The sequence below is a fragment of the Anguilla anguilla genome, chromosome 6, assembly GCF_013347855.1.
Source record: "Anguilla anguilla isolate fAngAng1 chromosome 6, fAngAng1.pri, whole genome shotgun sequence".
Taxonomy (NCBI): domain Eukaryota; kingdom Metazoa; phylum Chordata; class Actinopteri; order Anguilliformes; family Anguillidae; genus Anguilla; species Anguilla anguilla.
Genome location: NC_049206.1, coordinates 5,007,099 through 5,022,403, shown reverse-complemented (window position 1 = coordinate 5,022,403; position 15,305 = coordinate 5,007,099). Strand labels below are relative to the sequence as shown.

The window sequence follows — 15,305 nt, the reverse complement described above, 5'->3', positions numbered from 1 at the left end:
TCTGTTCTGTCACAGTGCTGTCTGTGAACGCACTGCTGTTATCACGACTGTATAAACTCATATTGAAATGACTTTCATTTCCTTTTTTTTCCCACTCTGGAATTCTGTGTCTTAAAATAATCATTTAATTTCTGGATCTTAAAATCTGATCTGAAATCAGCACTGTTGAGCTTAATGTTATTGGCAACACAAGCAAAACTAGACACGCACTGTATGGAATGTGGTACTGAAAGGTGCGTATGACCCCCCCCCCCCCCCCCCAAAGTTTTAAATGGTATCAACCCTTCATTCTACCTGAAAATCCCATTGAGGTGCCGATGGCTAAAGGGCAAGTGTTGAAAAATAAATACCCTAATTATAGTATTACAGATATCAATGATGCACAATAAAAACTAAAAATGAAATAGCAAGAGTTTTAAAAACAAATGTGCAATTTCTTTCCTAATTTCTGGACTTAATTTAATTCAAATTTTTTGGCCTCAGTACAAGAGGTTAATACATTAAAACATAATACATTAAAACTGAAGGCGTTGAATAAAAAAATAAAACCCTCTCTTTCTAAAATAAAACAAATGAGTTGAACTTGTCAGGTGCTGACAGTCTTGAACTTTGAAATCCTCTAACTGGACCTGGACTCCGTCAAGAATAGAACATTTTTTTTAAAATAAATAAATGCCTGTAATTTGCTAATTAATACTTCGCCCGCGGGTGCCGTGTGAGTCGTGCTCGCACCTGAGAGCCGCGTGTGCGTCGAGCTGTGAGTCTAAATTCATATTTTAATCCGCAGAGTAATTTTTATAATTAACAGCTCGCTCACCTCAGGCAGACGGGGGGGAAACGTCGCTGTCTGCGACGCTGTTCTCACACCAGCGCCGGTAAAAAGGCCTCTGTTTGGGCGTGTCAGTTTCAGTCTTCTTCAGTGCTAATGTGCAGTGTCAGTGGTGGTCGCTATTAGCGTTAGTGTTAATGCTTAGCGTCAGTGCCTCAGTGTTAGTGTTGATCCTTAGAGTCAGCACTACAGTGCGTTTGTGAATGTTCATATACTGGTGTTATACTGGTCTGTACTGGGGATATACTGGTGTTATATAAAGTCTACTCTGGGGATATATACTAGACTGTACTGGGAATATACAGGGGCAATACTTTGTCTGTACTGGGTCTGTCTCTGATAGATTGGCTTGCACTCATAGTGTTATACCATACTGTGCTGTAGCTGCTTGTCTGTCTGATGATAGTGAAGATGCTTGTCGTGTCGCTGCTCATCCTCAGATGTTTTTGTTTTGCCCCTCTCCTCCACTCATCCTCTAATTGCTTCTCCCTCCTTCTCTCCCTCCTTCCAGATCTTCTCTCTGGAGTACTGTCCCACAGGGGAGTGGCTGGCCGTGGGGATGGAGAGCAGCAACGTGGAGGTGCTGCACGTCTCCAAACCCGACAAGTACCAGCTGCACCTCCACGAGAGCTGCGTGCTCTCCCTCAAGTTCGCCTACTGCGGTGAGCCCAGCTCAGCCAAGCTTTCACCCATCTGCTGCCTGCTAGACATCTGGGCCAATCAATTTACATATGCAAATGAGCACTGCCCAAATGGAGCCAGTCAGATTGCGTATGCAAATGTGCTCTGTCCAATTAGGGCTAATCAGGTTGCCCATGAATATATCCACTGGCCAAATAGAGCCAGTCAGATTGCATATTAAAATGTGCACTATTCAAGTACAGCCAGTATTCAAGATGACCACTGAAAATCTTCTCTACTCCAAGCCAATCAGATTGCCCATGAAATGTATACAATATAAAAACAGCCAATCAGATTGCATAAAAACATGCATCATATAAATACAGCCAGTCAGAATGTATTTTCAGATTTATTTGTTCAGGACATTAAAAGTTTTTTGCCATGAATGATGTGATAAAATTATTACTGTGAATAAATTACAGACATATAAACAATCAAGGCTTAAAATGTTCTGTGGAGTTCACCTTGCAAATATGGGTTTAGATATTTAATAACCTGCTAGAGGTTATTTGTTTATACTCAGGAATGGATTATAAGAGTTTTCATCATCTATCAGATTTAATATGTCAAAAACATTAACATTTATGAGTCAGAAAAATGCAGTAAAAATAACTTTTTATATTATTATTACTCATTACAGTTTACTTAAATGACCTCAAACATATTATTTTGCATTTGTATTATTGTATTAATGATATTTACCTTGTTTTCCATCCATTTTAAATGGGTTTTCTGGTGTTTTCAAAGGTACCAATGGCTTCAATTAGGGTTTAGCGTTCAAACTAGGGTTCAGCTAGGGTTAGGGTTAGGGTTAGGGTTAGGAAAACGGTAAGTCTTGAGGGTTGAGGCAAGTTTACCGTTGTGTTTAGCAGCTTGAAGAAAGGTTAGGACATGGGTTTGTTAATGATTTTGAATGAACCAAAAATGTCTCTAGCAGCATGTGTACCTATGACCATACAAAATGCCTAATAAATGCATATTTTTTAGGTAAAACATTTTTTGTTTTTTTAAATGACCTCAAACATATTGTTTTGCATTTGTATTATAGTATTCATGATATTTACCTTGTTTTCCATCCATTTTAAATGGGTTTTCTGATCTTTTCAAAGGTACCTATGGCTTCAATTAGGGTTTAGGGCTCAAACTAGCCTTCAGCTAGGGTTAGGGTTAGGGTTAGGGTTAGGAAAACGGTAAGTCTGAGGGTCGAGGCAAGTTTACGGTTGTGTTTAGCAGCTTGAAGAAAGGTTAGGACATGGGTTTGTTAATGATTTTGAATGAACCAAATATTTCTCTAGCAGCATGTGTACCTATGACCATACAAAATCTGTAATAAATTCATATTTTTTAGGTAAAACATTTTTTGTTTTTTTAAATGACCTCAAACATATTGTTTTGCATTTGTATTATAGTATTCATGATATTTACCTTGTTTTCCATCCATTTTAAATGGGTTTTCTGATATTTTCAAAGGTAGCAATGGCTTCAATTAGGGTTTAGGGCTCAAACTAGGGTTCAGCTAGGGTTAGGGTTAGGAAAACGGTAAGTCTGAGGGTTAAGACAAGTTTACGGTTGTGTTTAGCAGCTTGAAGAAAGGTTAGGACATGGGTTTGTTAATGATTTTGAATTAACCAAATATTTCTCTAGCAGCATGTGTACCTATGACCATACAAAATCTGTAATAAATTCATATTTTTTAGGTAAAACATTTTTTGTTTTTTAAAATGACCTCAGACATATTGTTTTGCATTTGTATTATAGTATTCATGATATTTACCTTGTTTTCCATCCATTTTAAATGGGTTTTCTGATATTTTCAAAGGTACCAATGGCTTCAATTAGGGTTTAGGGCTCAAACTAGGGTTCAGCTAGGGTTAGGGTTAGGGTTAGGGTTAGGAAAACGGTAAGTCTGAGGGTCGAGGCAAGTTTACGGTTGTGTTTAGCAGCTTGAAGAAAGGTTAGGACATGGGTTTGTTAATGATTTTGAATGAACCAAATATTTCTCTAGCAGCATGTGTACCTATGACCATACAAAATCTGTAATAAATTCATATTTTTTAGGTAAAACATTTTTTGTTTTTTTAAATGACCTCAAACATATTGTTTTGCATTTGTATTATAGTATTCATGATATTTACCTTGTTTTCCATCCATTTTAAATGGGTTTTCTGATATTTTCAAAGGTACCAATGGCTTCAATTAGGGTTTAGGGCTCAAACTAGGGTTCAGCTAGGGTTAGGGTTAGGGTTAGGGTTAGGAAAACGGTAAGTCTGAGGGTTAAGACAAGTTTACGGTTGTGTTTAGCAGCTTGAAGAAAGGTTAGGACATGGGTTTGTTAATGATTTTGAATGAACCAAATATTTCTCTAGCAGCATGTGTACCTATGACCATACAAAATCTGTAATAAATTCATATTTTTTAGGTAAAACATTTTTTGTTTTTTAAAATGACCTCAGACATATTGTTTTGCATTTGTATTATAGTATTCATGATATTTACCTTGTTTTCCATCCATTTTAATGGGTTTTTTGATATTTTCAAAGGTACCAATGGCTTCAATTAGGGCTTAGGGTTCAAACTAGGGTTCAGCTAGGGTTAGGGTTAGGGTTAGGGTTAGGAAAACGGTAAGTGTGAGGGTTAAGACAAGTTTACGGTTGTGTTTAGCAGCTTGAAGAAAGGTTAGGACATGGGTTTGTTAATGATTTTGAATGAACCAAATATTTCTCTAGCAGCATGTGTACCTATGACCATACACAATCTGTAATAAATTCATATTTTTTAGGTAAAACATTTTTTGTTTTTTTAAATGACCTCAGACATATTGTTTTGCATTTGTATTATAGTATTCATGATATTTACCTTGTTTTCCATCCATTTTAAATGGGTTTTCTGATATTTTCAAAGGTAGCAATGGCTTCAATTAGTGTTTAGGGCTCAAACTAGCCTTCAGCTAGGGTTAGGGTTAGGGTTAGGAAAACGGTAAGTCTGAGGGTTAAGACAAGTTTACGGTTGTGTTTAGCAGCTTGAAGAAAGGTTAGGACATGGGTTTGTTAATGATTTTGAATGAACCAAAAATTTTCTCTACTAGCATGTGTACCTATGACCATACAAAATGCCTAATAAATGCATATTTTTAAGGTAAAACATTTTTTGTTTTTTTAAATGACCTCAAACATATTGTTTTGCATTTGTATTATAGTATTCATGATATTTACCTTGTTTTCCATCCATTTTAAATGGGTTTTCTGTTGTTTTCAATAGTACCAATGGCTTCAATTAGGGTTTATTGCTCAAACTAGGGTTCAGCTAGGGTTAGGATTAGGGTTAGGGTTAGGAAAACGGTAAGTGTGAGGGTTAAGACAAGTTTACGGTTGTGTTTAGCAGCTTGAAGAAAGGTTAGGACATGGGTTTGTTAATGATTTTGAATGAACCAAAAAATTTCTAGTAGCATGTGTATCAGATCATAAGTGATTGGGTTATTTAATTTACAGCAAAAATCCAGAATTCAATGGAAATATCAGGTCAGAAATGACTGGGATATTTAGATAAGTAAGAGCAGAACAGCAGAAATAATCAAGAGCCGAAGTCCATAAAGATGTCTTTTGCCCTGTCAAAGTTCAATGCTGAGCTCTAGCTCTTCAAATGATTAAAGAAATATTGCAAAATATACATTTGTGTATTTTTTTTGACTATTGCATATTATTCTGACGACTACACTCTTAACCTCAGGGTACCAGACACTTTAGGAAAAGGTCAATAGATGGCAGCACTTTCACAACAATCACAGAACCAAAAATTATTCCTCCATCAATGAACAAAGATATTTATAACCATGTTTCAAAGGGGGTGGAAAGGTTAGATGGCTCTAAAAAAAAAAGAGACACACAAAAAACATACAAAATAGTTTATTGGTCTCATTTAATCACGTACATGTACCGTTTACCCCACACACCCTCCCAGACGAATATGGGACACCTGATTGGACAGTTTTTGAGCAGGGCCTGGGGTCCTGTTTTGTGGGGTCACACACCTGCCTCATATCTTCTTAAGAGGTGATCCCAGAACAGTCAGAAGAGGACTGGCCTGACCCTCAGTCCCACAGAGTCCTCTCTCTCAAAGCCAACCGGACGTCCCGTTAGAGCTGATCCCAGAACAGTCAGAAGAGGACTCCGACTGACACAAAGTTCCACAGTCCTGGACTCTCATAATCCTCCATTCAAAGGTGAGCTCACCTGGGCTGCTCCCAGACCACGTTTAAAAAAAAAAAAAAAAAAAAAAAAAAAGGAGCAGAGACACCCATCTTAAAAGCTGGGGATGGGAGCATGCCCTCTGGTGGACAAAGTCTGTAGTGCAAACCCAAAATCAGAGAAAGAAAAAGAAAATGTACATACTTACATATAGCCTGTATGTACCCCCCCCCCTCCCAAAGGTCGTCCCGTCTCGGCTCGCAGTTGCCACGAGAGCAATCGCCACGCGGCTTTTAACCTCGTCGAAATTCAACAAGGGCGGGAGAGCCAGAAAGCTGAGCACGAGTCACCCAATCGAGTCTGTCACAAAGGGGATCCGGGGCGATCGAGAGGACCTTCCGCTCAGAGAGAGAGAGCACAGAACGCGAGTAACGCTACACAGACCCCCCCAGCCCGCTGCCGTGGAGACGCCTGCCTATGTGCCCTGACATGGAAAAAAAATAATAATAAAATACAATAAAATAAAATTTTAAAAAAACGACGAAACGATAGCCGTGTGCAGAAACGTGTTCCTGACCCCTGAACAGCCGTGTCTGACCAAGGCAGCGCCGCGCGGTACACGGCTGTAACCATGACTACGAACAGGAAATGCTGAAAAAACGTTTGAACCTCACTTGGCGCAACAAACTGATACACACACGCGCGCACGCACATACACACACGCACACGCACATACACACACGCGCACGCGCACACACATACACACACGCGCACGCACATACACACACGCGCACGCACATACACACACGCACATACACACGCGCACGCACATACACACACGCGCACGCGCATACACACACACACACGCGCATACACAGCTGGGACAAGTCTTAGACCGATATCCCACTCCTAACGCCCCCGCCCCCCGCCCCGAAGAACACATACCAGACCTTGCTGCTTATGAAGACCCCAAAGGCTTAGTAGAGGTTTGATTTCTTTAAAAAAAAATTAAAAAAAGACAAAAACAAAACAAGGTTCAAAGTCTTTGGAGAAATCTGTAGTCAGCCTCAGCGCCCGTCCTGTTCACAAATTTTAAAAGTAGTAGTACCCCTCAAAATAAAAAAAAATAAAAAAAAGAATATACAGCTCTCCTTCCATAGGTCTCGCCAAGCCACGCCCCCTTCTCTGTTCTTTGGTGCACGGAAACAAATGACCTCGCCGGGACGTTATCCAATCGGTGAGCATCCTCAGTAGATGACCTCGTAAACGGTGGCCTTCTTGTCTCCCGAGCCCGTGACGATGAACTGGTCGTCCGGGGAGATGTCACAGCTGAGCACCGAGGACGACTCCTTGGACTGCGGAGAGGGGAGAGGGGAGAGGGGAGAGGGGAGAGGGGAGAGGGGAGAGGGGAGAGGGGAGAGGAGAGAGGAGAGAGGAGAGAGGAGAGGGGAGAGAGGAGAGGGGAGAGGGGGGGGGGAGAGGAGAGAGGAGAGGGGAGAGGAGGGGAGAGAGGAGAGGGGAGAGGGGGGAGAGAGGAGAGAGGAGAGGGGAGAGAGGAGAGGGGAGAGGGGGGAGAGAGGAGAGAGGAGAGAGGAGAGGGGAGAGGGGAGAGGGGGGAGGGGGGAGAGAGGAGAGGGGAGAGGGGAGAGGGGAGAGGGGAGAGAGGGGAGGGGAGGGGAGAGGGGAGAGGAGAGAGGGGAGAGGAGAGGAGAGAGGAGAGAGGAGAGGGGAGAGGGGAGAGAGGAGAGGGGAGAGGGGGAGAGGGGAGGGGAGAGGGGAGAGGGGAGAGGGGAGAGGAGAGAGCGTTTTTAACACGTTTAACTGGCCGCCATCTTTACCTGTCCACTGAAACAATCTGCTGTGACGACCTCTCTGTAAAAAGAGTACGGATCTCTGACCGGAGCGTACGGGGTTAATGCCTCACCTGGAATATGCTGGAGCCGTACGGCGTGCGCCAGGCGTTCAGCAGGTTGTCCTTCCCCGTGCTCACGAACCACTTACCTGCACAGGTAGGGAGAGAGGGGACGGGGACACACAGAGAGGGAGGGGGCGGGGACACAAACAGGGAGGGAGGGGGCGGGGACACACAGGGAGGGAGGGGGCGGGGACACAAACAGGGAGGGAGGGGGCGGGGACACAAACAGGGAGGGAGGGGGCGGGGACACAAACAGGGAGGGTGGGGGCGGGGACACACAGGGAGGGTGGGGGCGGGGACACAAACAGGGAGGGAGGGGGCGGGGACACAAACAGGGAGGGAGGGGGCAGGGACACAAACAGGCAGAGAGGGGGGCGGGGACACAAACATTAGAAATACGACTCTGCAAAACCAACAGAGCTCTTACTGAGAGCCAACATCAACACAGAAACACCGACGAACACTGAATGAACACTAACTGTAAAGCACTGTCGGAGAATTAGCACTAACACTGACTCTGAGAATCAACACCAAAACGCTGACCTCAGGATATTTTTCGGCTGTTGGTAAGAAAAAACAACAACCGTAACAAACGGTTTTGAACATAATCCAGCGTCGCCATTAACGGAGGAAACTCAAAATACCGTTTGCTGCCGAACTGAGTTTCCTGTCTGGAATTTTGAGTGATTTTCATTCGTATTCTTTGAAAATATGTCATAATTACCCTTCATGCAAATGCAAATTGTTTTTAAGAGGGGGGGAGAGACGGAAAAGTAAAGGAAAGCAGGAGAAGAGGGAGGCGAGCAGATGGAGGGGAGAGATGGAGAAAAGGAAGGAGAGAGAAAGATAGAGGGAGGGCAGCTGAGGTCACAGCTGTGCAGGTGGAGAGTGATTGGGGAGGATAATTTGAGGGCAGGGTCTCTTTCTCTCGCACACACGCACACACGCGCACACACACACACACACACACACAGATGTGGCAATCACACATGCCTCAACAGTCCAATTATATTAACAGCAAGCCAAGGATAAGGTAAACAGGTAGCCATATCACCACACAGGTAAATATACACACGCAATCTGATTGGCACTCATCGACCAGTGCACACATTCATATGCAACCCATTTAGCTCTAATTGGACAGAGCACATTTGCATATGCAATCTGACTGGCTCCATTTGGCCAGTGCTCATTTGCATATGTAAATTGATTGGCCCAGATGTCTAGCAGGCAGCAGATGGGTGAAAGCTTGGCTGAGCTGGGCTCACCGCAGTAGGCGAACTTGAGGGAGAGCACGCAGCTCTCGTGGAGGTGCAGCTGGTACTTGTCGGGTTTGGAGACGTGCAGCACCTCCACGTTGCTGCTCTCCATCCCCACGGCCAGCCACTCCCCTGTGGGACAGTACCCCAGAGAGAAGATCTGGAAGGAGGGAGAGAAGGAGGGAGGAGCAATTAGAGGATGAGTGGAGGAGAGAGGCAAAACAAAAACATCTGAGGATGAGCAGCGACACGACAAGCATCTTCACTATCATCAGACAGACGTACAGCACAGTATGGTACAATGCTATGAGTGCAAGCTGTACTATCAGAGGACTAAACATAGTACAGACACAGTATATCCCCAGTACAGAAAGTATAACACCAATACAGACACAGTGTTAGACCAGTATATACCCAGTAATAACCCAGTCCAGCCCCAGTTTAACACTAGTATAAGATCAACTGAGCCCCAGTATAACACTAGTATAACACCAGTATAAAACCAGTCCAGCCCCAGTATATCCCCAGTATAGTCCCAGTCCAGCCCCAGTATATCCCCAGTATAGTCCCAGTCCAGCCCCAGTATAACTCCAGTATATCTCTAGTCCCAGTGCAGCCCCAGTCCTGTCCTGCCCCAGTATAACACTAGTATAATCCCAGTCCAGCCCCAGTCCAGGCCTAGTCCAGGCCCAGTCCAGGCCCCTCTCCCCTGTACCTGGGAGGTGAAGTCGTGCTGCTGCAGCTGCCGCCCCTCCCGCAGGTCCCAGCAGCGCACCGTGTTGTCCAGCCCCCCCGTCCACAGCTTGGTCCCGTCGCTGGAGATGTCGATGCAGCTGGCCCCGTCCGTGTGGCCCTGGAACTGCCTGCGGTGGGCCAGGGGCCACATGGACACTCAGCTCAGTGCTGCACTCACACAGGCCACTGAATCTGACCCCTAACGACTGAGAGACTCAGACCTGGGTCAAACACGTCATTGTTTTGGATTCAAATACTTTTCTGTGATCTATTGATCTTGCCTGGTGTAACTGAGCCTGCCAATATGACCAGAAGGCGGGGTTTTGCACTTTTTGAGAGTATTTCATTGGTTCCAATGCACCAGACAAGATCAGTACAGCGTAGAAAAGTATTTGAAACCAAAACAAACACGTATTGTTTGACCCAGGTCTGACTCAGACACACTTAAACACGAGGAGGGAACACACACTGGCACTGAGCGCTTATTCAGCACTTAAAACCACATCCTGCTTTCGAACTCTGTCTGGCTTTTACGTTTGTTCTTCAACTAGGAAAGCACTTTGAATGAAGTGAAATGAAAACATATTGGCAAGAAATTTTTTAAAAAAATAATAATAAATCATCTTCTTATTATTATCATTATTATTATTATTAGTATTAATCTTATTATTGTTATTAATATTATTATGGTCATTATTTCGATTTGGAATGTCTGCACGTGAAGGAAAATGACGTCCCACACAACTGAGCTTTGCCCCGCCCCCATCTCCGCCCCCCCATCTCCACGGTTACCTGACGAGCGTCTGGTTGTGCAGGTCCCACACCACGATGTTGCCGTCGCTGCAGCAGGAGAAGCAGACCTTGTTGTCGGGGCTGATGGCCAGGGCGTAGCAGGCGGGAGCCGAGGACGTCAGCTCCGCCTTGATGCGCGGGGTGGGCGTGGCCAGGTCCCAGATCGACAGCGTGCTGGCCTCGCCCCCGACGATCAGGGTCCGCCCATCTGGGAGGAGCTTACAGGAGCGGATGTAGTTGTCTCGGTTCTGATTGGGCGACACAGAAACAAGGCGTTTAATGAGGTCACCGTGAACGGTCCCATAATGGCCAGCATGTTTTTTTGGCCATTGATAATATTTCTGTATTTACAGAAATAAACCAGCATCCATTTACATACAGGTCAGACAGGATATTATCAGTACTGTGGATCATCCAGAACAAATACAAAAAGACAGAGTGCAGTTCGCGGGACAGGTAAAGTGGCAATTTCAGTGTGTATGAAGCAGCAGTCTCAGTGCGGACAGTCTCAGTGGCGACGCACCAGGCAGTCCAGCTGGGCCATGGGGGTCTTGCTGCCGGGCTGGCTGATGTCCCACACCTTCACGCAGCCCTTGCCGCCGGTGTAGACGTGGCGGGTGGAGGCGCTGATGGTGACGGCGCACACCACCTCCCCGTGGCTCAGGCTGTGGATCTGCCGGGCGTGGCGCGGGATGCCCGGGCCAATCAGAGCGTCCGGAGGGAAGGGCACCGGCTGCATCTGCCCGTCCGCGCTCACGTGGAACGAGTACGCACTGCAGGCGGGGAGGGATACGCTGGAGCACTGACTCTGAGAATCAACACTAACACTGGTGCACTGACTCTGAGAATCAACACTAACACTGGAGCACTGACACTGGAGCAATGAGTGAGAATCAACACTAACACTGGAGCACTGACTCTGAGAATCAACACTGACACTGGAGCACTAACTCTGAGAATCAACACTAACACTGGAGCACTGACTCTGAGAATCAACACTGACACTGGAGCACTGACTCTGAGAACCAACACTAACACTGGTGCACTGACCCTGAGAAGCAACACTTACACTGGAGCACAGACCCTGACAATCAACACTTACACTGGTGCACAGACCCTGACAATCAACACTTACACTGGAGCACTGACTCTGAGAATCAACACTGACACTGGAGCACTGACTCTGAGAATCAACACTTACACTGGAGCACTGACACTGGAGCAATGAGTGAGAATCTACACTAATACTGGAGCACTGACTCTGAGAATCAACACTGACACTGGAGCACTAACTCTGAGAATCAACACTGACACTGGAGCACTGACTCAGGGGTCACACCACTCACGGTTTTCCTGAGGCAGCCTGTTGCATGCTGGGAGGGAGGCCTGGAACTCTCATACGGGAGTGTGGAGACTCATATCCGACCTGGGTGGGGGGGGGGGCATTAGCACGTTAGCGCATCTGAACACGTCTTTCATCAACACACCTGATGACTCCCCAGTCACAACAGAGGACCTGTCACTATCAATCTGTTTCCCTTTTTCCCTCCATCCGTGCTTCTCCCTCCCTCTCTCTCTCCCCTTCCCTCCCCCTCTCCCTCCCTCCATCCCTCTCTCCCTTTCTCTCATTACATTACATTTATTTGGCAGACGCTTTTATCCAAAGCGACGTACAAAAAGTGCATTTCATGGTCGTAGACAACTGCTAAACACAGGTTCAGTCAGGTACAATACTTATTTTGTACAGCTATTTTGTATAGCTCCCTCCCCTTCCTTCCCTCCCTCTCTCCTCCCTCCCTCTCACCATCGGGGGGCGCCCGTATCCCGCAGCAGCCGCCGCTGCAGCCGCCACTGCCACCCCGTTCATCTCGGGGGAGACCAGGTGCAGCCCCGCCCCGTACACCGCGGCTGCCCCGCCCAGCTCCCCGTTCACCCCCGGGGGCAGCCCAAACGCTCCGGCCGGGTAGGCACCCTGCACCGCCAGGGAGTTCCGCAGACCCAGAGCTGGGGGGGGGGGGGGGGGGGAGGAGGGAGAGAGAGAGATTTTTAATTGATGACATCACACTGTGCGTTATGTTCACTGCAATGTGTTTTGTAAAGCTTCGGCAACATAAAGCATTATGCCAAATAAAGCATTTTGAATTGAATTGAATTGAACTGAACTGAGAGGGGAGAGAGAGAGATGGGGGGAGAGACAGAGAGAGAGAGAAGGGAAGAGAGACACAGGAGTAGAGGGAGAAAGAAACAGGGGTATAGAGAGAGAAAGAGATGGGGAAAGAGAGAGGAGAGGGGGGGAGAGAGAGAGATGGGGGGAGAGACAGAGAGAGAGAGAAGGGAAGAGAGACAGGAGTAGAGGGAGTGAGAAACGGGTAGAGAGAGAGGGGGGAGAGAGAGAGAAAGAGAGGGGGGGAGGGAGAGAGGGAGAGAGAGAGAGGACATGTAACTCCCCATCGTTACATAAAAACAAACACCCTCATATATACCAACCCAACTCAAACATCCACCCACCAAAAAAGTATAAAACCCAACACACAGCACTCCGTCCAAACACGTGTCCATTTCATTGTCATCAGGCACACAAACATCCCCCAAGTAAACCACATCCTTTAAAATGCTGCCACATCATTCTGCAGTAATCAGACAGGGCCCTCAGGCAACACACACCCCTAAAAACAAACTGCACACAGGAGGAGAGAGGGAGAGAGGGAGAGAGAGAGAAAGAGAGAGAGAGAGAGAGAGAGAGAGAGGAGGAGAGAGAGAGAGAGAGAGGAGGAGAGAGAGCGAGAGAGAAGAAGGAGATAGAGAGAGAGACCACAGAAGAAAGCCCAATGAAGAAAAAGAAGAAAAAAGGAAAACCATCCAGGAATGTTTCACAGATGCTGTGGCAAATATATAAATTCATAACAGCAGCATCATGTGGAAAAAAAAAATCATCCTTCAGTTAACCAGTTTAACAAAAACTTGGAGACGGATGGATCGGCAAAAAAATGGGGGAAAAGAATTAATTTAGCTCGGCATATAAAAATAAAAGCTCATATGGTCACCACGTGGAACGCAGGGGGAGGGAATTAAAACTTGCTTACAGGGCCCAAAAAAAACACACATCAAAAGGCAGTGAGGTCTCGACACAACACACGCCAAATGGTTCTCATTTCTCCACGATTACAATGTCACAGAGACTAAAAACTCTTCTACACCAGCAGGGCATTTTCAAACCCAGCCCTGTCCCCCGCCCCCCCCAAGAATATCAGGATGTAACCGTAGGGACAGTGTTTCCATAACAACAGCATCCCTGTTACCACGGTAGCACCTGTCCCGCAACCAAGCACTGAACCTCCCTTTCAAGTGTCCCACTTTTTTTAATGTGAAGTCCTTCCACTGAATTTGGGATGCTGGGTTTCAGATATTTTGCACCTTACAGTTGGAACAATCTTGAAAAAAAATATAGATAAAAAAACTTGACAAATTACTTTCAATTCCTGACTTCACACGTGTGATTCATGACTCCGTGACTGAAACACGCTCCTGTTTTGACCATGGTTGAACAGCCATAATGGTTTTAACCATGGTAAATGGACTGCATTTATATAGCGCTTTTATCCAAAGCGCTTTACAATTGATGCCTCTCATTCACCAGAGCAGTTAGGGGTTAGGTGTCTTGCTCAGGGGACACTTCGACATGCCCAGGGCGGGGGTATCGAACCGGCAACCCCTCCGACTGCCAGACAACCGCTCTCACCTCCTGAGCTATGTCGCCCGCCCCATTTCGGGTTTTCCCCGCCAGCCGCCACTCCTAATCATTTAACTGCGATCGATCGCATCTGGAGCTGCGCATCTGGCGCATGCGTCCGTTTGGGCTGGGGGGGTCTGGCTGCAGGAGGGAACCAGTGCTGGGGGGGGGGGGGGGGGGGGGTGTACAGCTGTTTAGAGAACACCGCTAAGGTAATTGGTCGTAATGAAAACCAGCCTGACACATACAGGCCCTCTGGGACTGGCGCGCACCCCCCTGCGTCACACAGACACGTCACGTGCAAGGCCGCAGGGCACGGGAGGCCCAGGGCTGCTCGGGCTCGTGCTGCCCTCTGCTGGCCGAAACGCCTCACTGCAGCCAGCTTCACCATGCTGTACGAATGACTGCAAACCTGATTAATGAAGCACACTGTGTGTGTGTGTGTGTGTGTGTGTGTGTGTGTGTGTGTGTGTGCGTGCATGCATGTGCATGTGTGTGTGTGAGGAATTTTAAAAATGATGAATATATTTCACAGGAGAGTAGTTCAAAATATACCTATAAATGTAAATAATTTGCATATTCGTCCATACCCTGTAAAGTATAGCAATATCTTAAGATATTTCAGAATGCGTTTTAGTATATTTCATTTCCATAAGGGATTAAAAATCAAATATTATTGTTCTTATACACTGTATGCAGCTGAGGGATAATTCCAGTCATGAGTTTCCATGGAGACCATTCTCCCGCACAGTAAGGACAGCAGACAGGTGAAAGGGGCGTGGCCTGAGATCATCCCAGACAGGGAGGCTCACCGAGGGGGTCGATGCCGGGCTTCCCCGGGGCGGGGCGGAAATGGGGGGGCACGCTGGGCCCCGGGGTGGAAGACTCCGGAGGCATTGGGGTGCCCGGCTTCATCACGGGGGTGCTGGACTTGTCCCTCTGGGCCAGAGAGGGGGGAGGAGAGAGGTCACAACACCACTCACTCACACACTCACTCACTCTCACAAACACTCACTCACTCACTCACTCACTCACTCACTCACTCACTCACTCACTCACTCACTCACTCACTCACTCACTCACTCACTCACTCACTCACTCACTCACTCACTCACTCACTCACTCACTCACTCACTCACACTCACACACTCATACACACACACACTCAAACACACACTGG

General features: G+C 46.4%; 2 protein-coding genes across 8 annotated transcripts in view; one reads left to right on the top strand and one right to left on the bottom strand.

Annotated features, from left to right (window-relative positions):
* Positions 1-15,305, top strand: part of LOC118229606 (AP-1 complex subunit sigma-3-like) — a 55,708-nt gene that overhangs the window by 33,379 nt on the left and 7,024 nt on the right. The gene's annotated exons all lie outside the window — the stretch shown is intronic.
* LOC118229578 (transducin-like enhancer protein 1) overlaps positions 6,513-15,305 on the bottom strand; it is a 539,102-nt gene continuing 530,309 nt past the window's right edge. For all 7 annotated transcript variants that reach the window (XM_035421644.1, XM_035421645.1, XM_035421648.1 and 4 more), the window contains exons 12-20: positions 14,938-15,064; positions 12,200-12,399; positions 11,742-11,821; positions 10,919-11,168; positions 10,396-10,643; positions 9,584-9,731; positions 8,878-9,028; positions 7,619-7,695; positions 6,513-7,049 (exon numbers count right to left, since the gene is read on the bottom strand). In XM_035421644.1, the coding sequence (XP_035277535.1) occupies positions 6,942-7,049; positions 7,619-7,695; positions 8,878-9,028; positions 9,584-9,731; positions 10,396-10,643; positions 10,919-11,168; positions 11,742-11,821; positions 12,200-12,399; positions 14,938-15,064 (1,389 nt within the window). In that variant the 3' untranslated portion in view covers positions 6,513-6,941. The remainder of the gene's footprint in view (positions 7,050-7,618; positions 7,696-8,877; positions 9,029-9,583; positions 9,732-10,395; positions 10,644-10,918; positions 11,169-11,741; positions 11,822-12,199; positions 12,400-14,937; positions 15,065-15,305) is intronic.